Source organism: Loxodonta africana, chromosome X (genome assembly GCF_030014295.1).
Source record: "Loxodonta africana isolate mLoxAfr1 chromosome X, mLoxAfr1.hap2, whole genome shotgun sequence".
Classification (NCBI taxonomy): Eukaryota; Metazoa; Chordata; class Mammalia; order Proboscidea; family Elephantidae; genus Loxodonta; species Loxodonta africana.
The window spans coordinates 12255411-12281126 of NC_087369.1; the positions used below are offsets into that span (position 1 = coordinate 12255411).

General features: G+C 42.5%; 1 protein-coding gene across 3 annotated transcripts in view; it reads right to left on the reverse strand.

The window, feature by feature from the left end:
- The window catches only part of ARHGAP6 (Rho GTPase activating protein 6), a 501871-nt gene that overhangs the window by 84072 nt on the left and 392083 nt on the right, over window positions 1-25716 (reverse strand). For 2 of the 3 annotated variants that reach the window (XM_003415990.3, XM_064277957.1), the window contains exon 2: window positions 2960-3119. In XM_003415990.3, the coding sequence (XP_003416038.3) occupies window positions 2960-3119 (160 nt within the window). Of the gene's footprint in view, window positions 1-2959; window positions 3120-5267; window positions 5943-25716 lie in introns of those variants that run through there. The other variant, XM_064277958.1, reaches the window with a different exon arrangement.

The window sequence follows — 25716 nt, forward strand, 5'->3', positions numbered from 1 at the left end:
CAGTTCGAATCCACCAGCTGCTCCTTGGAAACCCTATGAGGAAGTTCTACTCTGTCCTATCGGGTCGCTATGAGGTGAAATTGACTGGATGCCATGTTTTTTTTTTTTTTTAATGGGTTTGGTGCCAAAGTGGTTGAAAGCTCAGGCTGCTAACCAAAAGGTCGGCAATTCGAATCCACCAGCCGCTCCTTGGAAACCCGACAGGGCAGTTCTACTCTGTCCTATAGGGTTGCTATAAGTCGGAACCGACTCCACAGCACATAACAACAAGTCCTTTTTTTACTGTGTAAGGTCACATATTCACAAGTTCTGGGATAAGCATGTGAACACCTTTGGGTTCAATATTCTGCTACCACAAATATACTGCCCACTCCCCTGTACCCCTCTACCTTCACCGAACTATCCCAGTGACAGGATATTTGGACTTAACCAGGGCTGGGGAATTTAGTGGTGCATTTGGCTTTAGCAGTGTTTAGCTGCCAGGATATTCATTTTGCACTTTAAATTCACAGCCACTACCCTCAAAGGAGCCCTCGTGGCCTGACGGTTAAGCACTTGACTACTAGCCAAAAAGTTGGTGGTTCAAACTCACCCAGAGGTGCCTTGGAAGACAGGCCTGGTGATCTGCTTCCGAAAGGTCACAGCCTCAAAAACCCTATAGAACAGTTCTACTCTGCACATGTGGGGTCGCCATGAGTCAGAGTTGACGGCAACTGGAGCAAGCCTGCAACCCCTCTTCCGTTAGCTCTCCTCTCTTCCACTCCCATCCTCTTTCCTCAAACCTCCAGGGCCTCCTCCATCCTCACTCCCAGCAGATAAAACTGCTTCCTATTTTGCTGAGAGCAGAGAAGCAATCTGGAGGGAAATTTCTCTTGCTCTTCCCACCATCTTCTAACTTATCTCTGCAACTAGACCCATGGAACCTATGTCCGCCTATTTCTATAGCTCAGTCAGGTCCTCCTCTTGGGCCCTGTATCCTACCCGTGCAGTGCACTCTGGGAAATCACTCCAGTCATTGCCATCACCCTTCCGCAGCCACAGCTCTTCCCTCTCTATGGTGACTCCCAGCAGCTGATGAATATGCTATATTATCAAACAGCCAGGCCCTGGAAGCCCCAGTCTCACAGGAGAAGGTTCGTCAAACAGATTCCCACCTCTGCTTGAGACCCATATTTATGTGTGAATGTGTGTAAGTGTGTACACACATTTACATACACACAGACATATGTGTGACTAAATATATAATATTTATTTTATGAATATATATAATTATTTATGAATAAATGTACATGAAGCAACCTTGTCTTAGTTATCTAGGGCTGCTGTAACAGAAATACTACAAGTTGGTGGCTTTAACAAGCAGAAATGTATTTTCTCACAGTTTAGGAAGCAAGAAGTCCAAATTCAGGGTGCTGGTTCTAGGGGAAGACTTTCTCTCTCTCTGTCTGCCCTTGGGAAGGTCTTTGTCTACTTTTAGCTTGAGGATCATATGACCTGTATATTCCCCTCCACTTGTGCTTCCTTGCTTGCTTAATCTACTTTTTTATATCTCAAAAGAGATTGACTCAAGATACACCCTACACTAATCCTGTCTCATTAACATACCAAAGACAACCCATTTCCAAATGGGATTATACCCACAGGCATAGAGGTTCAGATTTACAACACATATCTTGGGCGACACAATTCAATCCATAACAAACTCCTTGCTCAGTCCCGTCAAGGAAAACAAAGTAGAAAAGAAGTCCTGCAGACACTTAGATCCTCTGAGGCCGCCTTACAGCTTTTAGAACCTTAATGCGCCTCTCTTCTGCTTTCCTTGAAGCTCCAGGCACATCAGCCAACATATCTTTTTAGGGCGGGCTTACTCTATTTGTGCAGTCCCTGGGTGATGCAAACAGTTAATGTATTTGGCTGTCAACCAAAAAGGTGGAGGTTCAAGTCCAACCAGAGGCACCTTGGAAGAAAGGCCTGGCGATGTATTTTTGAATAATCGGCAATTGAAAACTGTATGGAGCACAGTTCTACTCGGACACACATCGGGTCACCTTGAGTCAGGATTGACTGACGGCAACTAGAACTGGAACTCTGTTTGTACAACATCACAGGTTTTCGTTGTACCTCAGAGCAGCTTTCTGTTACACACTAACAAAAATTATAACGTTGCTTTATAAACCCATTGCCGTCGAGCCGATTCCGACTCATAATGACCCTATTGGACAGAGTAGAACTGCCCCATACAGTTTCCAAGGAGCGCCTGGTGGATTCGACACTGCTGACCTTTTGGTTAGCAGCCGTAGCTCTTAACCTCTGTGCTACCAGGGTTTCCCGTTGCTTTATAAAAGATAGTAAAAACTCAGAACTAGACTTGTATGGATTAACAGAATTCAAGTGCCTGCTTCTCATCTTTACTGAAATGAGGATCTGGGTTTGCAGAAGCATCAGGCAACCAGGTCTGTACAGACTCCAAGTCGTACTGTGGGCCCAACCACAGAGCACCAGGGGTAAAAACAAGTGAAAGTCAGCACAGGGCCAGATTCAGTGTTTGCATAAGGCCAAATGATGAGTTTAACCCATTGGTAAAACATTCTTTTCAACTGGTTATTCTGAAATCATGCTGAGATAAACACAGCTTTTTTCAAAGGGTTTCAGCTGACCTCTCTGAAAATTCTTCTCAATAGGTTGTTCAACACTCGTGTAGACTGTTGAGATACACATGGCTTTCCTTTTAGTGCCCCAAGTTGACCTTCCCCTTTAAATAAACATACAAGCTCACATGCAAATTGTTCTGCTTGAACTTGTTTTTTGAAATAATACACTAATGCCAGCCAACGACCAAGAGATGGTAGTTTTCTTCCCAGGTTAATGTTAGGTGGGAGATGAGACCGCAGCCTGCGGCTTTGCCTGAACAGATGTTTGACTCCCGCATTCCGGAGCGGAATGGCAGCTGAGCCCTTACCTTTGGGAATGGTGATCTGACAGCACAGGTCACAGTCCTGCTGCAACTGATAAAAAGCCACTTCCTGCAGCCGGGCCCGCTCCAGCTCGGAGAGACTCTGGATGGGGACTGACCTCAGCCGCACGCTGCGGCCTGACATGCTGTTCCAGGTGAAGTCACCCTGCAGGCCAAGGGAAAAACATCAAGAGTTACATGGGCCGCCCACTTCTCAGCAACATTACCCTCTCTCTTAGTAACAAAGGCAAACAAACGCCATCTGTGTCCCCAAACTGGCTCTCTATTCCCCAAATCAAACCCACTCTTAATTGACTGTGGATTTTCTCAGTCTGTTGCAAACGTCAAAATCTTAAGTATCTGCTGGGTTTGATGAGACCTGATCCCATCTAATGATGCATACGCAGTCCAAAGAAAACTATGTAGAAATATCCCTTGAGGGGCCTACTTCCTCTCATGGGACCTCGTTTATGAGAACAATTAGGAATCTTTTCTTTTCCTATTTCTTGTGCACAAGAATCGTTTTTATATTTGACACAGCAAAGACTGCTGCCAATGACTATCACTGGATACAGGAGGAGGAACGTATATTGATAGGCTACCACGTACCAGAGACTACGCTAAGGATTTTTTAGCTAATCCCACCAACAACCTTATGAGGTGGCTCCTCATAAGGACCCTATGTATATTATATTTAATAATATAATAATATTATATTTAAGGAGCCCTAGTGGCACAAAGGTTAAGTATTCGGCCTACTAACCGATAGATCAGTGGTTCAAACTCACCAAGCCACTCCTTGGGAGAAAGACTTGGCAATCTGCTCCTGTAAAGATTACTAAAAAACCTAACCAAACCCACTGCCATTGAGTCAATCCAACTCTTGGAAACCCTACAGGACAGAGTAGAACTGCCCCATAGGGCTTCTAAGGTTGTAACTCTTTATGAAAGCGGACTGCCACATCTTTCTCCTGTGGAGCAGCTGGTGGGTTTGAACCACTGACCTTTTAGTTAGCATCTGAGTGCTTAACCACTGCACCACCAGGGCTCCATCCACAACCCCCCCCCATCCCCATAAAGATTACAGCCTAGAAAACCCTATGGGGCAGTTCTACTCTGCCACATGGGGTCACTATGAGTCAGAATTGACTTGATGGCACCTAACAAAAACAAAATTATATATATGTGTGTATACACACACACACACATATATATACATACATAAATATTTTTTCAACAACCCAACTAGGGTCAACTCCTAAGTCCCTTCCTCCTCCCACTGCCATCTTCATTTTGCCCTTGGTGGGGCCCTAAGGCTGCCTCCCCTTGGGGGTATTGCCCTATTTGCCTCCCACCTCTCTTGTTTCTCCTTCTGAAGATGCACTCAGCCCCCACATATGCATTTTTCGTGTTACAGACATCGATGAACTCTTTCTTTCTTTCTTTTTTTTTTAATTACTTGGACCTAGGTTGTTTTTATATTAACAAAATGTCTTGTTTTAATTTGTGGGGTTTTTTTGGATAGGAGGGAGAAAACTTCCTGATTCTGTAGCAAAAACTTGGTAGGAGTTGGGGCATGGGGTAGTTTACTTTGTTGTCAGAACTGGATACTTAGCTAGAGCTTTTTCTAAAAATCTACCTGGATCCCATGCCTAAAATTTAGGGGCATATGCACAAACACCATTTTTATATTTTATTTTTAATAAATCATTGTGTTTGACAATATAATATAATAATGCATAACATGTAATATGTAATATACAAGGTATCTAATTGCTATGAGTCGGAATCAACTCGACGGCACTGGGGTTTTTTTTGGTTAATATATACTATAATATATAAAACAAAAAAAAAAACATTGCCATCGAGTCAATTCCAACTCATAGCAACCCTACAGGACAGAGTAGAAGTGCCCCATAGGGTTTCCAAGGCTGTAATCTTTACGGAAGCAGATTGCCACATCTTCCTCCCAAGGAATGGCTGATGGGTTTGAACCACAGAGCTTACAGTCAGCAGCCGAGCACTTAACTGCTGCGCCACCAGGGCTCCTTGTAATATATATTTATGACTCATATTATTATAGTATAATAATATACCAAAACCCGCTGCTGTCGAGTCAATTTTGACTCATAGTAACCCTATAGGAGAGAGCAGAACTGCTCCATACAGTTTCCAAGGAGCACCTGGTGGATTCGAACTGCCAACCTTTGGTTAGCAACCATAGCACTTAACGACTACCCCACCAGGGTTTCCCATTAATTTAGTAGATAATTATATAGTATAATATACCATAATATAATACACTATAACATACCAGTTGCCATGGAGATAGTCCTGTCTCATGATGACCCCATGTGTGTCAGAGCAGAACTGTGTTCCATAGGGTTTTCAGTGGTTGATTTTTTGGAAGTAGATCACTATTTGTTTCTTCCAAAGCACCTCTGGGTGAACTCAAACGTGTAACTTTTTGGTTAGCAGTTGGGTGTGTTAACCTTTTGCGCTACCCAGGGACTACACAGTATTATATGATACATGACATAACATAACATAACATAACATAACATAACATAACATAACATAACATAACATAACATAACATAACATAACATAACATAACATAACATAACATAACATAACATAACATAACATAACATAACAATATACATAATGTAATTAAGGCTTGGGGAGGTTAAGCAATTTTCCCCAAAGCATAAAGCTTGTAAGATTCAGAGCCCAGGCTCTAGCTCAGGACTTATGCACTTAACCTCCAGGCTAAATCATAACCTCTGTTTCTGTATACGGCACTCAAGTGAGCTATGTTAATCACAGTAAGTGCAGTGGTGTGATATGATCAATTAGAGCTTCACGTACTTACAGAGACATATAATGCTAAAATACTCCATATCAAAGAGTCAAAGCAAAGATCCACACAACCCTAAGAGTATGTTCGTGGACATGCACACCTTTGCTGCCCACTGAGAGTGTATGGCTCCACCCCAGTGCAGACAGCGAGCAAGTGAGAGCCTAAGAAACAGACTTAGAAATCCGCTAAAGCCAAGTGTCCCCCCTCGCTGAGAAAGACTGTTTCCTCAACGGGTAAGACAAAAAAAAAAAAAAAAAAAACTTGCAGGGGGTGGGAAGGATCAACACTGAACCATGTCAGCCCCACCAGGGACTTATTGCTCAGGAGTGGAATACTTCAGGAACCTCCAAAGACCTCACCCTCTTCATCATGCACCTTAAAGAAGGAAGACAGAAAGACTGGCCCAACAACTAGTAAGACACCTTTCTTCCATGATGCTGGCAGCATCCTGCCTAGAATGTTCATCCCAAAGAGTGAGTGGCACTATGTTAATTCTTTGATTTTTTTCCCCCTCAGTATCTGGAACTTCATTCATTCAGTCAATCACTTATTTATTCACTTAAAAATGAAAATTGTACACTCCTGAGTTGTTATTGTTGTTGGATGCTATAGAAGTTGATTTTGACTCAGCAACCCCATGTGACAGCATAGAACTGCCTCATAGGGTTTTCTAGGCTGTGATTTTTAGGGGCAATGAATAAGGAAGAGTGAAGCAGAATTGACGCATTTGAATTGTGGTGTTGGAGAAGAATATTGAATCTACCATGGACTGTCAGAAGAATGAACAAATCTGTCTTGGAAGAAGTACAGCCAGAATGCTCCTTAGAACGAGGATGGCGAGACTTCATCTTTGGACATGTTATCAGGAGGGACCAATTCCTGGAGAAGAATGTACCTGGTAAAATAAAGGATCAGCCAAAAAGTGGAAGACCCTCGACAAGATGGATTGATAGAGTGGCTGCAACAATGGGCTCAAGCATAGCAATGATTGTGAGGATGGCACAGGACCGGGCAATGTTTCGTTTTGTTGTACGTGGGGACATTATGAGTAGGAACCAACTCGGTGGTACCTAACAACAACAATAAATCTTTACGGGAGCAGATCGCCAGGTCTTTCTCCTTTGGAGCCATTGGGTGGGTTCAAACCACCAACCTTTTGGTAAGCAGCAGAGTGCTTAACCGCCACGCCACCAGGACTCCTTTATACAGTCATGTGCTGCATAAAGTCTGTTCAGGCAAGGTCCAACCACATATAAGTCTGTGATCCCATAAAGGTTACAATGCAAAAACCCAAACCCAAGCGCACTGCCATGGAGTCAATTCCGATTCATAGTGACCCTGTAGGACACAGCAGAACTGCCCTGTAGGGTTTCCAAGGCTGTAAATCTTTATGGAAGCAGACTGCCACATCTTTTGCACGTGAAGGTTATAATAAAAATGAAGGTTATAATAGAGTTCAGAAATTGTGATCGGAGAATGGGACATAGCGCATTTAGGCATGTTGCACTCAAGAATCACGACGATCCTTAAAAACAAAGAGAAAATTCTCCAAGTTGTTAAAGGATCGGGTCCATTGAAAGCTACGAGACTAATGCAAATGAGAGAGGGACCTATGCCAGATATGGAGGAATTGCTAACGACGCAGATTGAGGATCCAACATAAAAGTGAATCCCTCTCAGCATGTTGAGGATCACTGCTAAGACACAAAGCTTGTTCAAGAGGCTTAAAGAAAAAGCAGGGCTAGATTATGATATCGAGTTTAGTGCCAGCTCTGGGTAGTTCAAGTACTTCAAACAACTTGTTCTGCGCAGCATAATGTCAGCCTGGTGAGTTTGTGAGTGCTGATGGGAAGGCAGCAGAAGAATTTGTTGAACCTTAGATAAATTAATTGAAGAGGGAGGTTATTTTTCCCAGCAAATTTTTAGTATGGACAAAACCTGCTTATTCTGACAGCGAATGCCTGAAAGGACCTTCATCCTAATACGGTGCCTGCACAAGGTCCAAATCATATAACATCCTATTTCACAGAACATATCGTGGATGTTAAGCGACTCATGACTGTACCCTAGTAAGGCGAGACAGTGAAGAAGTTAGGCAAAGAATAAAAAAAAAAAAAAAAGAATATAGTGTGGTAAATACTGATAACTGCTAGGTAGGGGGAAAAAGGCTGGGAAGGAGGCTGGACGGCTGAGTAGAAGAGAGGAATCTGCAGTTGTAGATAACAGTGGAAAGACCTCCCTGAGAAGGCAGACTCTGAGGAAGAGCTAGAGGAAGCGAGGGGGGTTTTGTTTGTTTTGACATATATGACTCTACACCCAGCAGATAATGATGAAGACTAGCAGGAGCCCAAGAGGGGCTTAGCCAACAAGATATGGGAAGGAGTGGAGGGAGGGGAATGGGTGAGCCAATCCAGGCAAAGGGGGGAGGCTGCAATCACATTTTGTGGACTGAAGAAAATTCTTTCAGATCTAGCGCATTTTGATTTTTTTTTTTAAATAACTGGACTGAGTACAAGTTAAAAGTTTAAATGAAGTCCCTGGGTGGTGCAAGTGCTTAATACACTTGGTCCATAATCAAAAGGTTGGAGGTTCAAATCCACCTGAAGATCTACTTCTGAAGAATCAGCCATTGAAAACCCTGTGGAGCACAGTTCTGCTGTGACACACATGGGAGTGTATGAGTCAGCACCGACTCTACTGCAGCTGGTTTTACAAGGTTGAACAGTTCAGAGTTAGAGACTCAGGCCTTGAGTGTACCCCTCACTCACACCCACTAACTTTAGGAGACCACAGGTACAGCCTCAGTGAGTTGCCTGTTTTTCCCGAAATGGGGAGTCCCAGATAACTATGACTTTTAGATATGAAGCTAACTATAGGAGCACTGGTGATGTAAATGGTTCAGCACTCGGCTGCTAACAGAAAGGTTGGTGGTTCGAACCCACTCAGCAGCTCTGCAGGAGAAAGACCTGGCAATTTGCTTCCACGAATATTACAGCCTAGAAAACCCTACAGAACCGTTCTACTCTGTCACATGGGATTACTATGAGTTCACAATGACTCGACAGCACCCAACAACAACAAAGGAGTCAATTACTGTTTAACTTGTCAAAATGGAATTGCCTATCAATTCTTTAAAAGTATTTAAACATGCTAACTCCAACAGGCTCAATTATCTATAGCTAGGTCAGCAAACTTTTTCTATAAAGGGTCAGACAGCAGACATTTTAGGGTTTGTTGGTCATGGAGTCTCTGTCACATGATTCTGCCATTGTAGGGCAAAAACAGCCACGGACAACATGAAAAAAAATGGGCTTGGCTGTGTTTCAATAAAGCTTTATTTGTGGAAACTAAAATTTGCATTTCTCATCATTTTCACGTCATAAAATATTACTCTTCTAAATTTTTAAAAATATAACCACTGTTCCTAGCTCCTAAAAAACAGGCAGTGGGCCAGATTTGGCCTGCTGGTTGTAGTTAGCCGACCCTTGATATAGAGACGGTCTCTATATTTATCTTTGCCTACGTAAATATGTTTAGTAGCCTACACATATTTATTTAGCACCTACTACCATGTGCCAAAGGAGCCCTAACGGTGCAATGGTTAAGCGAAAGGTCAGCAGTTCTAACCCACCAGCGGCTCCATGGGAGAAAAGACCTGGTGATCTGCTCCTGTAAAAATTAGAGCCTACGAAACCCTATGGGGTGGTTCTATAACAACACCATGTGCCAGGGACCCAATCCTGGGACTCTGCACCATCAGCTGCACATTGGCTAAGTTCATGAGCTCAAGAGCCTTGTCTGGTTTGTTTGCCTTGGTATTCCAAGCATCCCAGTGTCTGACACTGAATTGTCACTTACTGGTGGTGCAATGGATCCCTGGTAGCACAGTGGTTAAGAGCTACAGTTACTAACCAAAAGGTCAGCAGTTCAAATTCACCAGCTGCTCCTTGGAAACCCTATGGGGCAGTTCTACTCTGTCTTACAGGGTTGCTATGAGTGGGAATCGACTCAATGGCAATGGGTTTGGGTTTTGGTTGGTGGTGCAATGGTTAAGTGCTCTGTTGCTAACCAAAAGGTCAGAGATTCAAAACCACCAGCTGCTCTGAGGGAGAAAGATGTGGCAGTTTGTTTCCGTAAAGATTACAGCCTTGGAAACCCTACAGGGCAGTTCTACTCTGTCTTATAGGGTCGCTATGAGTTGGAATCAACTCAATGGCAATGAGTTCGGTTTATTTGGTAAAGTGTGCCCGACCAAGCCATGGTCTTTTTGACCACCTCACATGCTTGTGAAAGCTGGACAATAAAAAAGGTAAAAAGAAGAAAAATCAATGCAAACTGTGGTGTTGACGAAGAATATTGTACAGACCATGGACTGCCAGAAGAATGACCAAATCAATCTTGAAAGAAATACAATCAGAATGCTCCTTAGAAAGGAGGATGGCTTGATTTCGGCTCACTTACTTTGAACATGTCATCAGGAAAGACCAATCACTAGAAAAGGACATCATGATTGGTAAAACAGAGGGTAAGTGAAGACAAGGGAAACCCTCCATGAGATGGACTGACACGACAGCCACAACAATGAACTCAAACACACCAATGATCATGAAGATGGCACAGGCTTGGGCAACATTTTGTTCTATTGCACATAAGGTTGTCAAGAGCTGGAGCCGACTCAACAGGAACTAACAACAACAAATACCTGCCTAACAAGTGACAAAATGTATCAGGTACACCATGAGTTAAATTAAGAAACTGGATTTCTGGGGCTGTCTAAAAACCTAACCAGGCCATGTCATGTTTTATCTACGCAGAATAACATAGTCTGAATTTGAATAAACTGCTAAGAAACACTCTTTTGAAATGGAGCCTGTTTATAAGCTGAGAAATGCTAGTACACGAGGATAGAAAATGAACGTGATACGATCTGACCTGGAAAAAAGGGAATCCATGACGCCCACACCCAACAGACCACTTAGGAGCAGGAAAACATGAACACTAAGGTCAATGTCCCCAGCTGATCCTCACGACATATACCAAGGAAATGAGAAACAGCACACGGAAGCGCTCCAGAGCCCACCAGCACGGCCCCGAATGGGTTTCTGGCTGTTTCTCAACTCTCCAATGCTTGTTCCAGGCCAGCATTTTTCTTTGGTGACTGTCTATCTAATAAATAGGTGACTCATTTTAAGGCTTTTTGGAACCAGTCTTTGGAGTGGCCCTCATAGGATTTTTTTTTTTTAAGGATTGAAAATTATTTTGAATGTGTCTCAATTTCATAAATGTGGGTGAAGTTGAAACGGACTCAGTTTCTGGATAGATTAAATGCCTCGGGAGTTGTAAAAAAATCCTTTTATTCTGGGTTACTACAAGACAGCATTACTAAAGGCCGACAATATAAGAATTAAAAAACGGGCTAGCACAGTGGTCCTCAACCATAGGTGATTTCGCCCCCCAGGGGATATCTGGCAACGTCTGGAGACATTTTTGGTTGTCACAACTGGAGGGGTGTGCTACAGGACAGCCCCCAACAACAAAGGATTATCCACCAAATATCAATAGTTCAGAGGTAGAGAAATAGCGTAGCCTAAATTAGGTGTTCTATTAGCCCCAAATTACACAGAATTCACAGAAAGTGATGGTATCAGGAGATAAAAACCATCACTTACATATTTTTTTAATCATTGAAGCCATTCGCTATATATTATTATTATTGTGTATATTATGTTGTTGTTAGGTGCCTTCGAGTCAGTTCTGACTCACAGTGACCCTACAGGACAGAACAGAACTGCCCATAGGGTTTCCAAGGAACAGCTGGTGGATTGGTGAACTGCCGATCTGTTAGCAGCCAAGCTCTTAACCACATGCCACCAGGGCTCTGTGTACATTTTAAAAAAACATGCATTATTTTGTATACTATGTAAATGAACAGAATCCTATGAATTATTTTATTTCAAACACGCATTAAGAAGCAATTTAAAAGAAGCAAAAAAAAAAAACTCAATACAATAAAATCTTGATTAACTGGAGAACAACTCACAAGAAGTCTTAACTAAAGAGATTTCCTTTCCACCAGAAGCATATGTCTCCATATTTAGAAAAAAGAAGTAAAACACAAGCTAAAAAAAAAAAACAAAAAAAACCTAGTATTTGTGTTTTATTCTGAAAGATCATTCTTTTGGGCTAAATTTTATTGTTACCAACAGACTTGATTTTCCCATGAAATGAAATTGATTGAAATAATTTTGGTTTTGGTCTATACCGCATTGTTGTCTTATGTCTTTGGGACTAGTGTCTAATAGCAGTATCTCTTTAACCTCAGCCAACTGTAAAGTCCCCAAGGCCAAGGGAGCGCCAGCAAAGAGTGAGGCAGACAGCTCAAAGCTTGGCCTACAGACCCAGTACATAGGGATCACCTGGAGCTACTTGTTAAACATGCAGATATCTGGACTCAAAGGCAGGTTTATGGAATTAGGGTCTCAAGGAATGGGGCCCTCATCTCCATTGCAAACAAGCACCTCCAGGTGATGCTTATTTTTGCACCACTGGTGTGGTGGTTAAGACTTGGGTTCAACTAGTTGTGAACTTATTAGCAAGAGACAGAACACCTCTAAGCCTCGGTTTCCCCATCAACAAGATAGAGCAAAGCACGAGACCTCTCTCAGGTTTGTAGGGATCATATGAGACAATGCAAGTGAATTTCTTGTAGAGCTGCTGGTTAGCTCCCAGCAAGCCCTCAATAAGTGGAAATTTAAGTTATAACTAATATTAATCATCATTACTCTGAATTTGTACCCCCTCCTCAAACATGGCAGAGTCCCTGGGTGGCACAAATGGTCAACCACCCGGCTACTAAGTGAAAGGCTGGCAATTCGAATTCGAAAGATCATAGCCACTGAAAACCCCATGGAGTACAGTTCTTCTCTGACACACGTTGGGTCTCCGGGAGTCGGAACTGACTCCAAGGCAACTGGTTCTCTCAAACATGACAGTTTTAGTGACACCATGAACTCTTAAAAAATGTGCATTGAAACTGGGAGCTCCTAAAAATCAAACACCTATGCTCATCTAAAGACTTCACCAAAAGAGTGAAAAGACCACCTACAGATTGGGAAAAAATTTTCAGCTATGACATCTCCGACCAGCGCCTGATCCCTAAAATCTATATGATTCTGTTAAAACAACCTCAAAAAGACAAACAACCCAATTAAAAATTGGGCAAAGGATATGAACACGCACTTCACTAAAGAAGATACTCAGGTGGCTAACAGAGACATAAGAAAATGCTCTCGCTCATTAGCTTAAAGAAATGCAAATTAAAACTACGATGAGACTCCATCTCACTCCAACAAGGCCAGCATTAATCCAAAAAACACAAAATAATAAATGTTGGAGAGGCTGTGGAGAGATTGGAACTCTTATACACTGCTGGTGGGAATGGAAAATGGTACAACCACTTTGGAAATCTATCTGGCGTTTCCTTAAAATGTCAGAAATAGAACTACCATACAACCCAGAAATCCCACTCCTTGGAATATACCCTAGAGAAATAAGAGCCTTTACACGAACAGATATATGCACACCCACGTTTATTGCAGCACTGTTTACAACTGCAAAAAGCTGGAAGCAACCAAAGTGTCCATCAACAGATGAATGGATAAATAAATTATGGTATATTCACACAATGGAATACTACGCATCGATAAAGAACAGTGACGAATCTGTGAAACATTTCATAACATGGAGGAACCTGGAAGGCATTATGCTGAGTGAAATGAGTCAGAGGCAAAAGGACAAATATTGTATAAGACCACTATTATAAGATCTTGAGAAATAGTTTAAACTGAGAGGAACACATTCTTTTGTGGTTACGAGAGGGAGGAGGGAGGGAGAGAGGGTGGGAGACGGTTATTTACTGATTAGTTAGTAGATAAGAACTACTTTAGGTGAAGGGAAGGACAACACTCAATACAGGGAAGGTCAGCTCAACTGGACTGGACCAAAAGCAAAGAAGTTTCCTGAATAAACTGAATACTTCGAAGGTCAGCAGAGCAAGGGTGGGGGTTTGGGGACTATGGCTTAAGGGGACATCTAAGTCAACTGGCAAAATAAATTCTACTAAGAAAACATTCTGCATCCCACTTTGAAATGTGGCATCTGGGGTCTAAATGCTAACAAGCGGCCATCTAAGATGTATCAATTGGTCTCAACCCACCTGGATCAAAGGAGAATGAAGAACACCAAGGACACAAGGCAATTACGAGCCCAAGAGACAGAAAGGGCCACATGAACTAGAGACTTACATCATCCTGAGACCAGAAGAACTAGATGGTGCCCGGCCACAACCGATGACTGCCCTGACAGGGAACACAACAGGGAACCCCTGAGGGAGCAGGAGAACAGTGGGATGCAGACCCCAAATTCTCATAAAAAGACCAGACTTAATGGTCTGACTGAGACTAGAAGAATCCCAGTGGTCATGGTCCCCAAACCTTCTGTTGGCCCAGGACAGGAACCATTCCCGAAGACAACTCATCAGACGTGGATTGGACTGGACATTGGGTTGGAGAGAGATGCTGATGAAGAGTGAGCTGCTTGTATCAGGTGGACACTTGAGACTGTGTTGGCATCTCCTGTCTAGAGGGGAGATGGGAGGGTAGAGAGGGTTAGAAACTGGCAAAACGGTCACAAAAGGAGAGACTGGAAGGAGGGAGCGGGCTGACTTATTAGGGGGAGAGTAAATGGGAGTATGTAGTAAGGTGTATATAAGTTTATATGTGAGAGACTGACCTGATTTGTAAACTTTCACTTAAAGCACAATAAAAATTATCTTAAAAAAATGTGCATTGAATTCGTGAATAAATGGTTTTACTATGTATAAGACACTCAGCTTTCCAGGTGTTCACCAGCCAGCCAGCTGGACTGCGGTTTCATATGGGTGAGAAGCGGAAGAAAAGACCAGATGGGTGTGAAGTGGAAGAAAAGACCAGATAGATACATAGGTTAAAAAACCCAAACCTTTTGCAGTTGAGTCGATTCCAACTCATAGCAACCCTGTAGAACAGAGTGGAACTGCCCTACAGGGCTTCCAAGGTTGGAATCTTCACAGAAGCAGACTGTCACATCTTTCTTCCGAGGAGAGGCTGGTAGGTTCGAACCCCCGAACATTCAGCCATAAACCCATGCTAGGGGCTAATTTTTTTTAACCATTTCTAATGTGGCCAGCTGTCATTTATTAATAATTAGTAAAGCTGAGGCTTCCATGTGATCACGATGTGTTGCTGAAGAGTGGCCTAAGTTTAAATACCAGGCCCACAACCAACATTTCTGAAAAGAGCTGCCTAGCTCTTTATAACTCCAAAATAAACACATCTCCAATGACAAGGAACTCCGTTCTTCACAAGTTTCCGGGCTAAGCTGAGGGTGTGAGCATAGCTGGCACAGCCCTGGTTGGACTCTTGAAAGAGGTTATTCCTTTGTGAACAACAGGATAACATGTGTTAATTCTTTCTCTCTTGATTCTTCAGCCACTTCTTCTCAACAGATGGTTCTAAAGAAGAGTCAACAGTTCTACTATACCATACATACTTTTTATGTTTGTTTTTTTAATCTATTCTAGTTTTATTGTTTTTAATAACCAAGAATTCGAAAAATTTCTGGAAAGTTGGTAGAGGTAGCAGTGCATTTTTTACCTTTTCTCCTTGTGTAACAGTCATTGATTGCTACATGAAACAAAAAGCCCACAAACCACCCAAAACTAAATCAAACCTATTGCTGTCGAGTCGATTCCAACTCATAGCAACACTCTATGGGGCCAACAAACCAGCTGCCTTCAAATCAACCCTGACTGATGGCAACCCTATGTGGGTCAGAGTAGAACTGTGCTCTGTAGGGTCTTCAATGGCTAATTTTTCAGAAGTCAATTCCCAGGCCTTTCTTTCAAGGTCCCTCTGGGTAGACTCAAACCTCCAACTTTCCAGTTCATAGTCAAGCAAGTACACTGCTTGCACCACCCAGGGACTCCCATTGCTACACAAGGAGTGTCAAAACATGTGACAGCAACATTATGGAAAATCCCACCTAATTCACTCAACAAATTTAAATGAACACCTTCTACATGTCAGGCATTGTTTTAGGTTCCTGCCCTCATACAGTTTCCATTCCAGGGGAGGAAAACAGACAAGAAATGATAAATGTAACACCTGAGTACATTTCACAGCACAATACAAGGTCAGAAGTTTTCTAGAAAAGGAGACGCTTGAGCAGGGTGAAGGGAATCAGGAATGCTGGGAGGGTTGCTGGAACTCAAAACAGGCTCGCCAGGGCAGCCTTATTGAGAAGGTAACATTTGAGCCAACACTTACAGAGCAAGAGGAAGTGAGCCAGGTGGATATCAAACAAAACCACAAACCCCTTGCCATCGAGCCAATTCGGACTCATAGCAACCTTATAGAACAGAGTAGAACTGCCCCAGGGGATTTCCAAGGAGCACGTGGTGGATTGGAACTGCCGACCTTTTGGTTAGCAGCTGAGTTCTTAACCACTGTGCCACCAGGGGGTGAGAATTCCAAGCAGAGAGATAGGTTAACATAAAGGCGACACGGGGTAGGGCTTAAAAGCAAGGGCTGGCAAGCTGAACTGCATGGGTTTGAATCCCAGCTCTGTCACTTGCTAGACATGCGGTTTTTAACAAGCTACTTACCTTCCTCATACCTCACTTTTCTCATCTATGAGATGGGGATGAAGATAATAGTGGTCCCTATCTCATAGAATTTTGACGAGGAGTAAATTGGTTAATATTTATAAAGTGCTTAGGACATTGTTGGCATACTTTAAGTAATATAAGATTGTCCAGTAAACAGCCCTTGTGGGAGATAGAACTTAAAGACCTTGCTAATACAAGCCGACTAGCCAAAGAATGGTAAACTACAACATGTGGGCCAAATCCGGCCCACCGCCTGTTTTTGTAAATAAGGTTTTATTGGGACCCAGCCACACTCATTCATCTATGTATTGTAAATGGTGGCTTTCATACTACAAAGGTAGAGTCGAGTAGTTGCCACAGAGACTGTATGATCCCCAAAGCCTAAAATTTGGCCCTTTACCGAAAATGTTTGCTGACCCCTGGCCTAGACTAAAAGTAAAGGCATATCTATGATTAGAATTTGCCTTTTGGATCAACATTTCCTCCTTTCCTATGATTTTGTTTCCCTGGGAAACATCACAAAGAGCCTGGAAGGAAAACACACAGCATAGTCATAATTTGGGATATTGGAAAGTATGTAAATACTAGGGTGAAAATAAAAGTGGTTCTCTGCAGATGGTCTATTCATCTGGATTATTGATAATTAAACCAAAGAAGTGGAAATTAACATCGTCAAACCCAATGCTGGGCCAACACCATTTAAAAAACAAATGTCACTCCTGTCTTGTGTCCAGTAGAAAGAACATTCCAGTGACTCACACAGGGGGACCACATCCCCAAAGGAAGAAATGTTGAGGACAATGAAGCCAATTTCATTTCTGTGGACCCTCAGTTGAATTGTGGACTGGTTTACAAGCCACCAGTTTAATTCTTAGTTTTAAGCTTCATTTGCATCTTCGATTAAGAGGAGATAAATCGGCCTGCATGGACCCGAGGGCTGTGGGAAATGGAAAGACTCACAAGAATGAGAAACTTCTCAATGACAGGGCCCGCAGCTGAGGGGCTTGCTTGTCTTTCTAGAATTAAACCGATTCACTGACATTACAATGACCGACCTCCAGAGAGGCAAACATTTATGCAGTCTATCCTACCCTAGTTACTGCTCTAATCCTTTTATTTATATTAATTTATTTACTTCTTGCAAGGACCCTAAGAGTTATGTTACCATTATTAGCCCCATGCTGCAGATGCGGAGACTGAGGCACAGAGCTTAAGTAACTTGCCAAGATCACACACCTAGTAAGTAGCAGAATTGAGAGTCAAAGGCAGGCAGCATCTGAAGTCGATTACAAATCTAGCCGTGTAACCATTATAGTGATCTCACCATCTCTCTTGATACACTGATTTAAACCCCCCACTTTACAAATTGGCATGGCAACGAGCAAAATAGTTAAGAATTTAACTACTGCAGTAGCAGAGCAGGAATGTTCTGCCTTGCTCTGCCTACGAGACTTTTCAGTAGGAGGCACACCCGTACAACCAGGTAAGCCAGTCAGTGTTTAAACATCCAGGAGCTTACGATTTCCCTCTTTTGTAAAACAGAGCACATCAAATTTAGTGTTAGCATTGTCTAATATCTGAGTTGCTATCCAAAGCTCCTATTTAAGAATCCCCTTTTCCCGGTCACGGCAACTAAAATGCTGTGCCGTGTTCGAGAAGTTGAGGGAACTGTAAGTCACTTTACACCCTCCCAGACCTCAAAACAGCTTGTGCCCAAATCTTCTGCAGAAATCAGCCCCGTTAGACGGCTCCATTTAATCAAGGCGCGCTCCTTCCTGCAGAAGCTGCTCCAACGTCAGTAATCAATCTAAAAATAAAGTTCTCCCAACTCTCTCTTGGCAGCGACAATAGTCAGCTGCCACACATCTCAGAGGCTCATCAGTCCAGTTTTCTTTCCCAAATTACAAGATGGATGTAGAAGGATCACACAATATTATCACAAGAATTTTCCAGAAAAGAAGTACAAGTACAGATGGACATATGGCTTACCCATGAATTAGATTTGGCCGCGTCTTTGCCGTCCTCTCTAATTCAACTGAACTAAGCTTGGAGTAGGAACACGAGTCAGTTTAACACAATTATTTTGTTTGGTGAAAAACGCATCCAGAAACAGCAGATCCTACCGAGTGTCTGAGAAATGGCCCAGCTGGCATCGCTGTGACTCCCACGGTACCATTTGTTGCCAGAGACCTCAGCTCTGGCTACTGTGAATCTTGGGACTGAAAAAATGCTATCTTTTCATCAGACCATTGAGAAGTTCCTGTCCCTTCATTTCAGAACGCAGGAAGGCTATGTCATGAGGGGTGTGTGTGTATGTGTATGTGTATGTGTGAAAGAGACAGAGAGAGTGGATGGCAGGGTGGGGAGGTGAGGCAGAGAGAAGGGACAGAAAGAATGCAGAGAAATTGAAACTGGATATCCTGCTTCTTATTTTAATAAGATTATTTTGAAGAAATATATTGAAGTTAAGGATTTCTCTTTAAAAAAAAAAACTTCCTTTTTCCACAGGGACCTACAAATGGTAATTGGATTATAACTGTGCAAACTGTCCTTATTAGGAATTAACCAAAGAATTCTGGGAGCCTCGGGTGAAACCCCCGAGAACATGATAAAGCACATACGATGCTACCTTGCTTTTGGGCAAATTCTCCTTTCTTAAGGTATATTTTAAAATTACTGGCTTCTTCATTTTTCTAACACTAGCCACAAATGTTTAAAATAAAAAATAAAAAAGCTGTTCATTCTCTTTTATACCAAAGCCTACACACGCTCTGAATTTTATGTTCTTTGTGAAAGAGTAGTCCTTGAGAAGCTGCCCATTTCCCGAACAGAGAGTGTGGACGGCAGAGTGAAGGCCACCACCCTGCCAGGTGGAAGAAGCTGCAAGTGGGGTGGGGGGCGGGAGCCACGAAGAGCAGAGGGAAAGGCCAAGGTGCAGCCCGCACCCCCACTGCTCGATAGCTGGGTGTTCCCCATGGCACCGAACCAAAGACAACTCTAAAAGTCATCTTTGTTTCCCAGTTGATATGAAGTTATAGTTCTGTCATGGTCCCAAAGGAATTCCAACAAAAGAATCACTGTGATTAGAACTGGCAAACTGAGAAATGGTTTCATGAACGGTCTCACGATGGACTCAAAATTAAGGGACTCGGTATGGTTTTTACTAGGATTCAGCAAGGTGGGTCAGCCCTGGAGGTGAGCCACACACAGCCTCTTTCGCTGTTGGTATTTATTTAGCATGAGGAAAGAATTTTAAAACAATAAAAGATGTCAGAAGGTTTCCTTTATGAGACTGGTGAAATTAAAATTAAAAAATTAAGAGTAAAATCTACCTGTTACAACATACCTCTACAAAAAATGTGGACCTTACAATACCCATAATCCCATCAGGCAGTCAGTACGGCTCAGAGAAGAATGGATACTCAAAAATCTGTTTCTTTGAAGGAAGGTACAGCTTCATTTAGAAGTATTTAACATATTATTTAAGGAACTCTGGTTGCACAATGGTTAAACGCTTGGCTGCTAACCAAAAGGTTGGCAGTTTGAACCCACCCAGAGGCTCTGCAGTAGAAAGGCCTGGCTTCCATAAAGGTAAAGGCCAAGAAAACCCTATGTCACGTGGGGTTGCCATGTGTCGGAATCAACTTGGCAGCACCCAACAATATATTATTTTTAACATGAACTTTATGAACAAGCAACTTATTTTTCATTGTTAGGCAAATGATCTTTGTGAATACATGAAAGCAACACGTTGTTCTGATCTAGTGCTTCCTAGGTGCCGGCCGTTGTTATAAGAATTTCAGGGGTAGTAAGTAACTCCTTTAATCCTCACAAGAATTCTAAGTAGGTTACATTATTATCCCTCTACTACGGATGTGAAGAGCCCTGGTGGTGCAGTGATTAAGTACTCAGCTGTAAATGGGAAGGTCAGAGGTTCGAACTCAGCAGCTGCTCCTCAGGAGAAGGATGTGACAGTCTGCTTCCACACAGATTGCAGCCTTGGAAATTCTATGGGGCAGTTATACGCTCTTACATGGTCGCTATGAATCAGAATTGCCTTGAGGGCAATGGTATTACAGATGCAGGGACAGAAGCTCAGAGAGGTTAAGTAACTCGTCCAAAGATTCACAGCTCGTAAGTGATGCAGTTGTGATTCCAACGACTACGATGCAGACAAATGAACTAGAAGACAAGGCACAGATCCATAGCTCACGGTGAAAAATAGACACAGGCGGTTTAGTAAGAACACCTAAGACTGCACTGGTCTGTTAAAGCAATTATTTGATAGAGAAATACACTGTCAGGTCAAATAATGTTCCTCAAGAAGATGACTACCTCTTTCAAAAATAATCTCAAACTCAAGAGACATTGTCTTGTGAAATTTCTGGTCTGTTTTAAGAGCGGAACAAAGTCAGGCCTTGAGAGGAAGTGCAAAAATAATGGAGAAGTTGTGTTTTTTTGGCATTCTTTGGAAAAATGCATCTAAGCCAAAAAAGGCAGGGTGAAGATAAGGAATTCCCTCTAAGATTTAAATATCAACTCTTTAAGTACAACCAATAAGAGGCCACCAGGGTCCTCCAAACAGCCTTGAGAATAAATATCAAGACATAGTTAAAAGGTTCAGTCCCTTGGCACGGTTTTGCTAACTAGAACAATGCTGAGGACAAAGCACTCATCCTTTACCCATTTAACCACTCAGTAGCCAGGGCTGTGGTTGTTCTTCGGTGCCATTGAGTTGGTTCTAACTCACAGCGACCCTATGTACTACAGAACAAAACACCGCCCAGTCCCGCGCCATCCTCACAATCGTTGTTATGCTTGATCCCATTGTTGTAGCCACTGTGTCAATCCATCTCGTTGAGGGCCTTCCTCTTTTTCACTGACCCTCTACTTGACCAAGCATGATGTCCTTTTCCAGGGACTGATCCCTCCTGACAACATGTCCCAAGTATGTAAGACGTAGTCTTGCCATCTTTGTTTCTAAGGAACATTCTGGTTGTACTTCTTCCAAGACAGATTTGTTCGTTTTTTTCTGGCAGTCCGTGGTATATTCAATATTCTTCGCCAATACCACAGTTCAAAGGCGTCAATTCTTCTTCGGTCTTCTTTATTCACTGTCCAGCTTTCCCATGCATATGATGCAATTGAAAATACCATGGCTTGGGTCAGGTGCACCTTAGTCTTCAAGGCGACATCTTTGTTTTTGAACACTTTAAAGAGGTCTTTTGCAGCAGATCTGCCCAATGCAACGCTTCTTTTGGATTCTTGGCTGCTGCTTTCATGGGTGTTGATTGTGGATCCAAGTAAAATGAAATCCTTGACAACTTCAGTCTTTTCTCTGTTTATCATGATGTTGCTTACTGGTCCAGCTGTGAGGATTTTTGTTTTCTTTATGTGGAGGTGTAATCCATGCTGAAAGCTGTGGTCTTTGATCTTCATCAGTACGTGCTTTAAGTCCTCCTTACTTTCAGCAAGCAAGGTTGTGTCATCTGCATAACGTGGGTTGGTAATGAGTCTTCCAGCAATACTGATGCCCCGTTCTTGCTCATATAGTCCAGCTTCTCGGATTATTTGCTCAGCATACAGATTGATTAGGTATGGTGATAGAATACAACCCTGATGCACACCTTTCCTGAAGTTAAACCAAGAAGTGTCCCCTTATTTTGTCCGAACAACTGCCTCTTGATCTATGTACGGGTTCCTCATGAGCACAATTAAGCGTTCTGGAATTCCCATTCTCTGCAATGTTATCAATAATTTGTTATGATCCACAAAGTCCAATGGCTTAGCATAGTCAATGAAACACAGGTAAACATCTTTCTGGTATTCTCTGTTTTCAGCCAAGATGCATCTGACATCAGCAATGATATCCCTGGTTCTACGTCCTCTTCAGAATCCAGCTTGAATTTCTGGCAGTTCCCTGTTGATATACTGCTGCAGCCGCTTTTGAATGATCTTCAGCCAAATCTTGCTTGCATCTGATATTAATGATATTGTTCAATAACTTCTGCATTTGGTTGGATCACCTTTTTTGGGAATAGGCTTAAATATGGACCTCTTCAGTCGGCTGCCCAGGTAGCTGTCTTCCATATTTCCTGGCATAGATGAGTGAGCATTTCCAGCGCTGCATCCATTTGTTGAAACATCTCAATTGATATTCCGTCAATTTCTGGAGCCTTGTTTTTCGCCAGTGCCTTCAGTGCAGCTTGGACTTCTTCCTTCAGTACCACCGGTTCCTGATCATATGCTACCTCTTGAAATGGTTGAACGTTGACCAATTCTTTTGGGTATAATGACTCTGTGTATTCCTTCCATCTTCTTTTGATGCTTCCTGGGTCCTTTAATACTTCCCCCATAGAATCCTTCACTATTGCAACTGGAGGCTTGAATTTTTTCTTTAGTTCTTTCAGCTTGAGAAATGCTGAGCATGTTCTTGCCTTTTGTTTTCTGACTCCAGGTCTTTACACATTTCATTATAATACTTTGTCTTCTCAAGACGCCCTTTGAAATCTTCTGTTCAGTTCTTTTACTTCATCATATCTTCCTTTTGCTTTAGCTACTCAACCTTCAAAAGCAAGTTTCAGAGTCTCTTCCGACATCCATTTAGGTCTTCTCTTTCTTTCCTATCTTTTTAATGACCTCTTGCTTTCTTCATGAATAACGTCCTTGATGTCATTCCACAGCTCACCTGGTCTTCAGTTGTTAGTGTTCAACGCATCAAATCTATTCTTGAGATGGTTTCTAAATTCAGGTGGAATATACTCAAAGTTGTACTTTGGCTCTCGTGGACTTGTTCTAATTTTCCTCAGTTTCAGCTTGGACTTGCATATGAGCAATTGATGGTCTGTTCCACAATTGGCCCCTGGCCTTGTTCTGACTGATGATATTGAGCGTTTCTATTGTCTCTTTCCACAGATGTAGTCGATTTGATTACTGTGTATTCCATCTGCCAAGGTCCATGTGCATAAATGCTGTTTATGTTGGTGAAAAAAAAGGTATTGCAATGAAGAAGTCATTTGTCTTGCAAAATTCTATCATGGAATCTCCGGCATCGTTTCTATCACCAAGGCCATATTTTCCAACTACTGATCCTTCTTTTTTGTTTCCAACTTTCTCATTCCCATCCCCAATAATTATCAATGTGACCTGATTGCATGTTTGATCAATTTCAGACTGCAGAAGCTGGTAAAAATCTTCTTCAATTTCTTCATCTTTGGCCTTAGTGGTTGGTGCATAAATTTGAATAATAGTCATATTAACTGGTCTTCCTTGTAGGCATATGGATATTATCCTATCACTGACAGCCCTGTACTTCAGGATAGATCTTGACATGTTCTTTTTGATGACGAATGCAACACCATTCCTCTTCAAGTTGTCATTCCCAGCATAGTAGACCATATGATTGTCTGATTCAAAATGGCCAATATCAGTCCATTTCAGCTCACTAATGCCTCGGATATTGATGTTTATGCATTCCATTTCATTTTTGATGACTTCCAATTTTCCTAGATTCGTACTTCGTACGTTCCACATTCTGATTATTAATGGATGTTTGCAGCTGTTTCTTCCCATTTGGAGTTGTGCCACATCAGCAAATGAAGGTCCTGAAAGTTTGACACCATCCATGTCATTAAGGCCAACTCTACTTTGAGGAGGCAGCTCTTCCCCAGTTGTCTTTTGCATGCCTTCCAAGCTGGGAGGCTAATCTTCCGGCACTGTATTGGACAATGTTCTGCTGCTATTCATAAGGTTTTCACTGGCTAATGCTTTTCAGAAGTAGACTGCCGGGTCCTGCTTCCTAGTCTGTCTTAGTCTGGAAGCTCCGCTGAAACCTGTCCTCCATGGGTGACCCTGCTGGTATCTGAGTACCGGTGGCATAGCTTCCAGCATCACAGCAACACGCAAGCCCCCAAAGTATGACGAACTGACAGACGCGTGGGGAAGCCAGCAATTTATAGCCCCAGAATATGTGCCATTAGCATTACCTTCTCCTTGGCCCTGGATTCTGGATTCTTTCTGTGTACACCATTGGAGATATTTTGCACATTCAGGGCAAAATATTACAGAACCTCTCTGCCAAACTGTTTAGGCAAACACATTACTGATTATAGGACTCCCTTGCTTGAAACCATTTGATATCCCCTCTTTAGCTACAGGAAAACCAGTTGCCATCAAGTAGATTCCAATTCGTGGCAATCGCATGTGTGTCAGAGTATAATTCTGCTTCATAGGGTTTTCAGTGGCTGATTTTTCAGAAGTAGATCTCCAGGTTTTCTTCCAAGGCATGTCTGGACGGATGTGAACCTCCAACCTTTGGGTTAGCAGCTGAGCGTATTAACTGTTTGCACGACCCAGGGATTCCTTAGCTTTATGACAAGTCTAAATTCCTCAGCATGGCATCTACTATCATGTTTGTTGACTAAACAGAATGAAATCAAATAGGCACTGCATAATAGTAAATAACAATAATAATAGCTGAAATTTACTGAGCATGTATTTGGTGCTTACATTAGGAGCATGTATTAGAACACTTCATGTGTATTATACATTCAATCTCTTCCACAACACCATTTTACAGAGGAGGTGATGGAGACATACAAAGTTTAAAAAATGAGAGGCAACTGTCTCATTAGGGGGAGAGCAACTGGGAGTATGTAGCAAGGTGTACATAAGTTTTTGTGTGAGAGACTGACTTGATTTGTAAACTTTCACTTAAATCACGATAAAAATTATATAAAAAAAAATGAAAGGCACACAGTGAGGGAAAGACTGGCGGCTCCCAAAGCCCACAGTCTCTTTTCGGGATGTGTGTGTGTGTTTGTGTGTGTGTGTGTGTGTGTGTACAGCACTGGGCGGTTGTGTGTGGGTACTTAGCTAGACTACACTTCCCAGCCTCCTTTGCAATTAGCAGTGGTCATGTGGCTAGGCTCTAGCCAATGGAATGTGGAAAGACATTACAGGCTTCACTTCTAACCCCGGGGAAACCCTGGTGGCCTAGTGGTTAAGAGCTACCGCTGCTAACCAAAAGGATGGCAGTTTGAATCCACAAGCTGCCCCTTGGAAACTCTATGGGGCAGCTCTACTCTGTCCTATAGGGTCACTAATAGTTGGAATCGACTCAACGGAATTTTTTTTTTTTTTACAAGCTGCTCCTTGGAAACTCTATGGGGCAGTTCTGCTCTGTCCTCTAGGGTC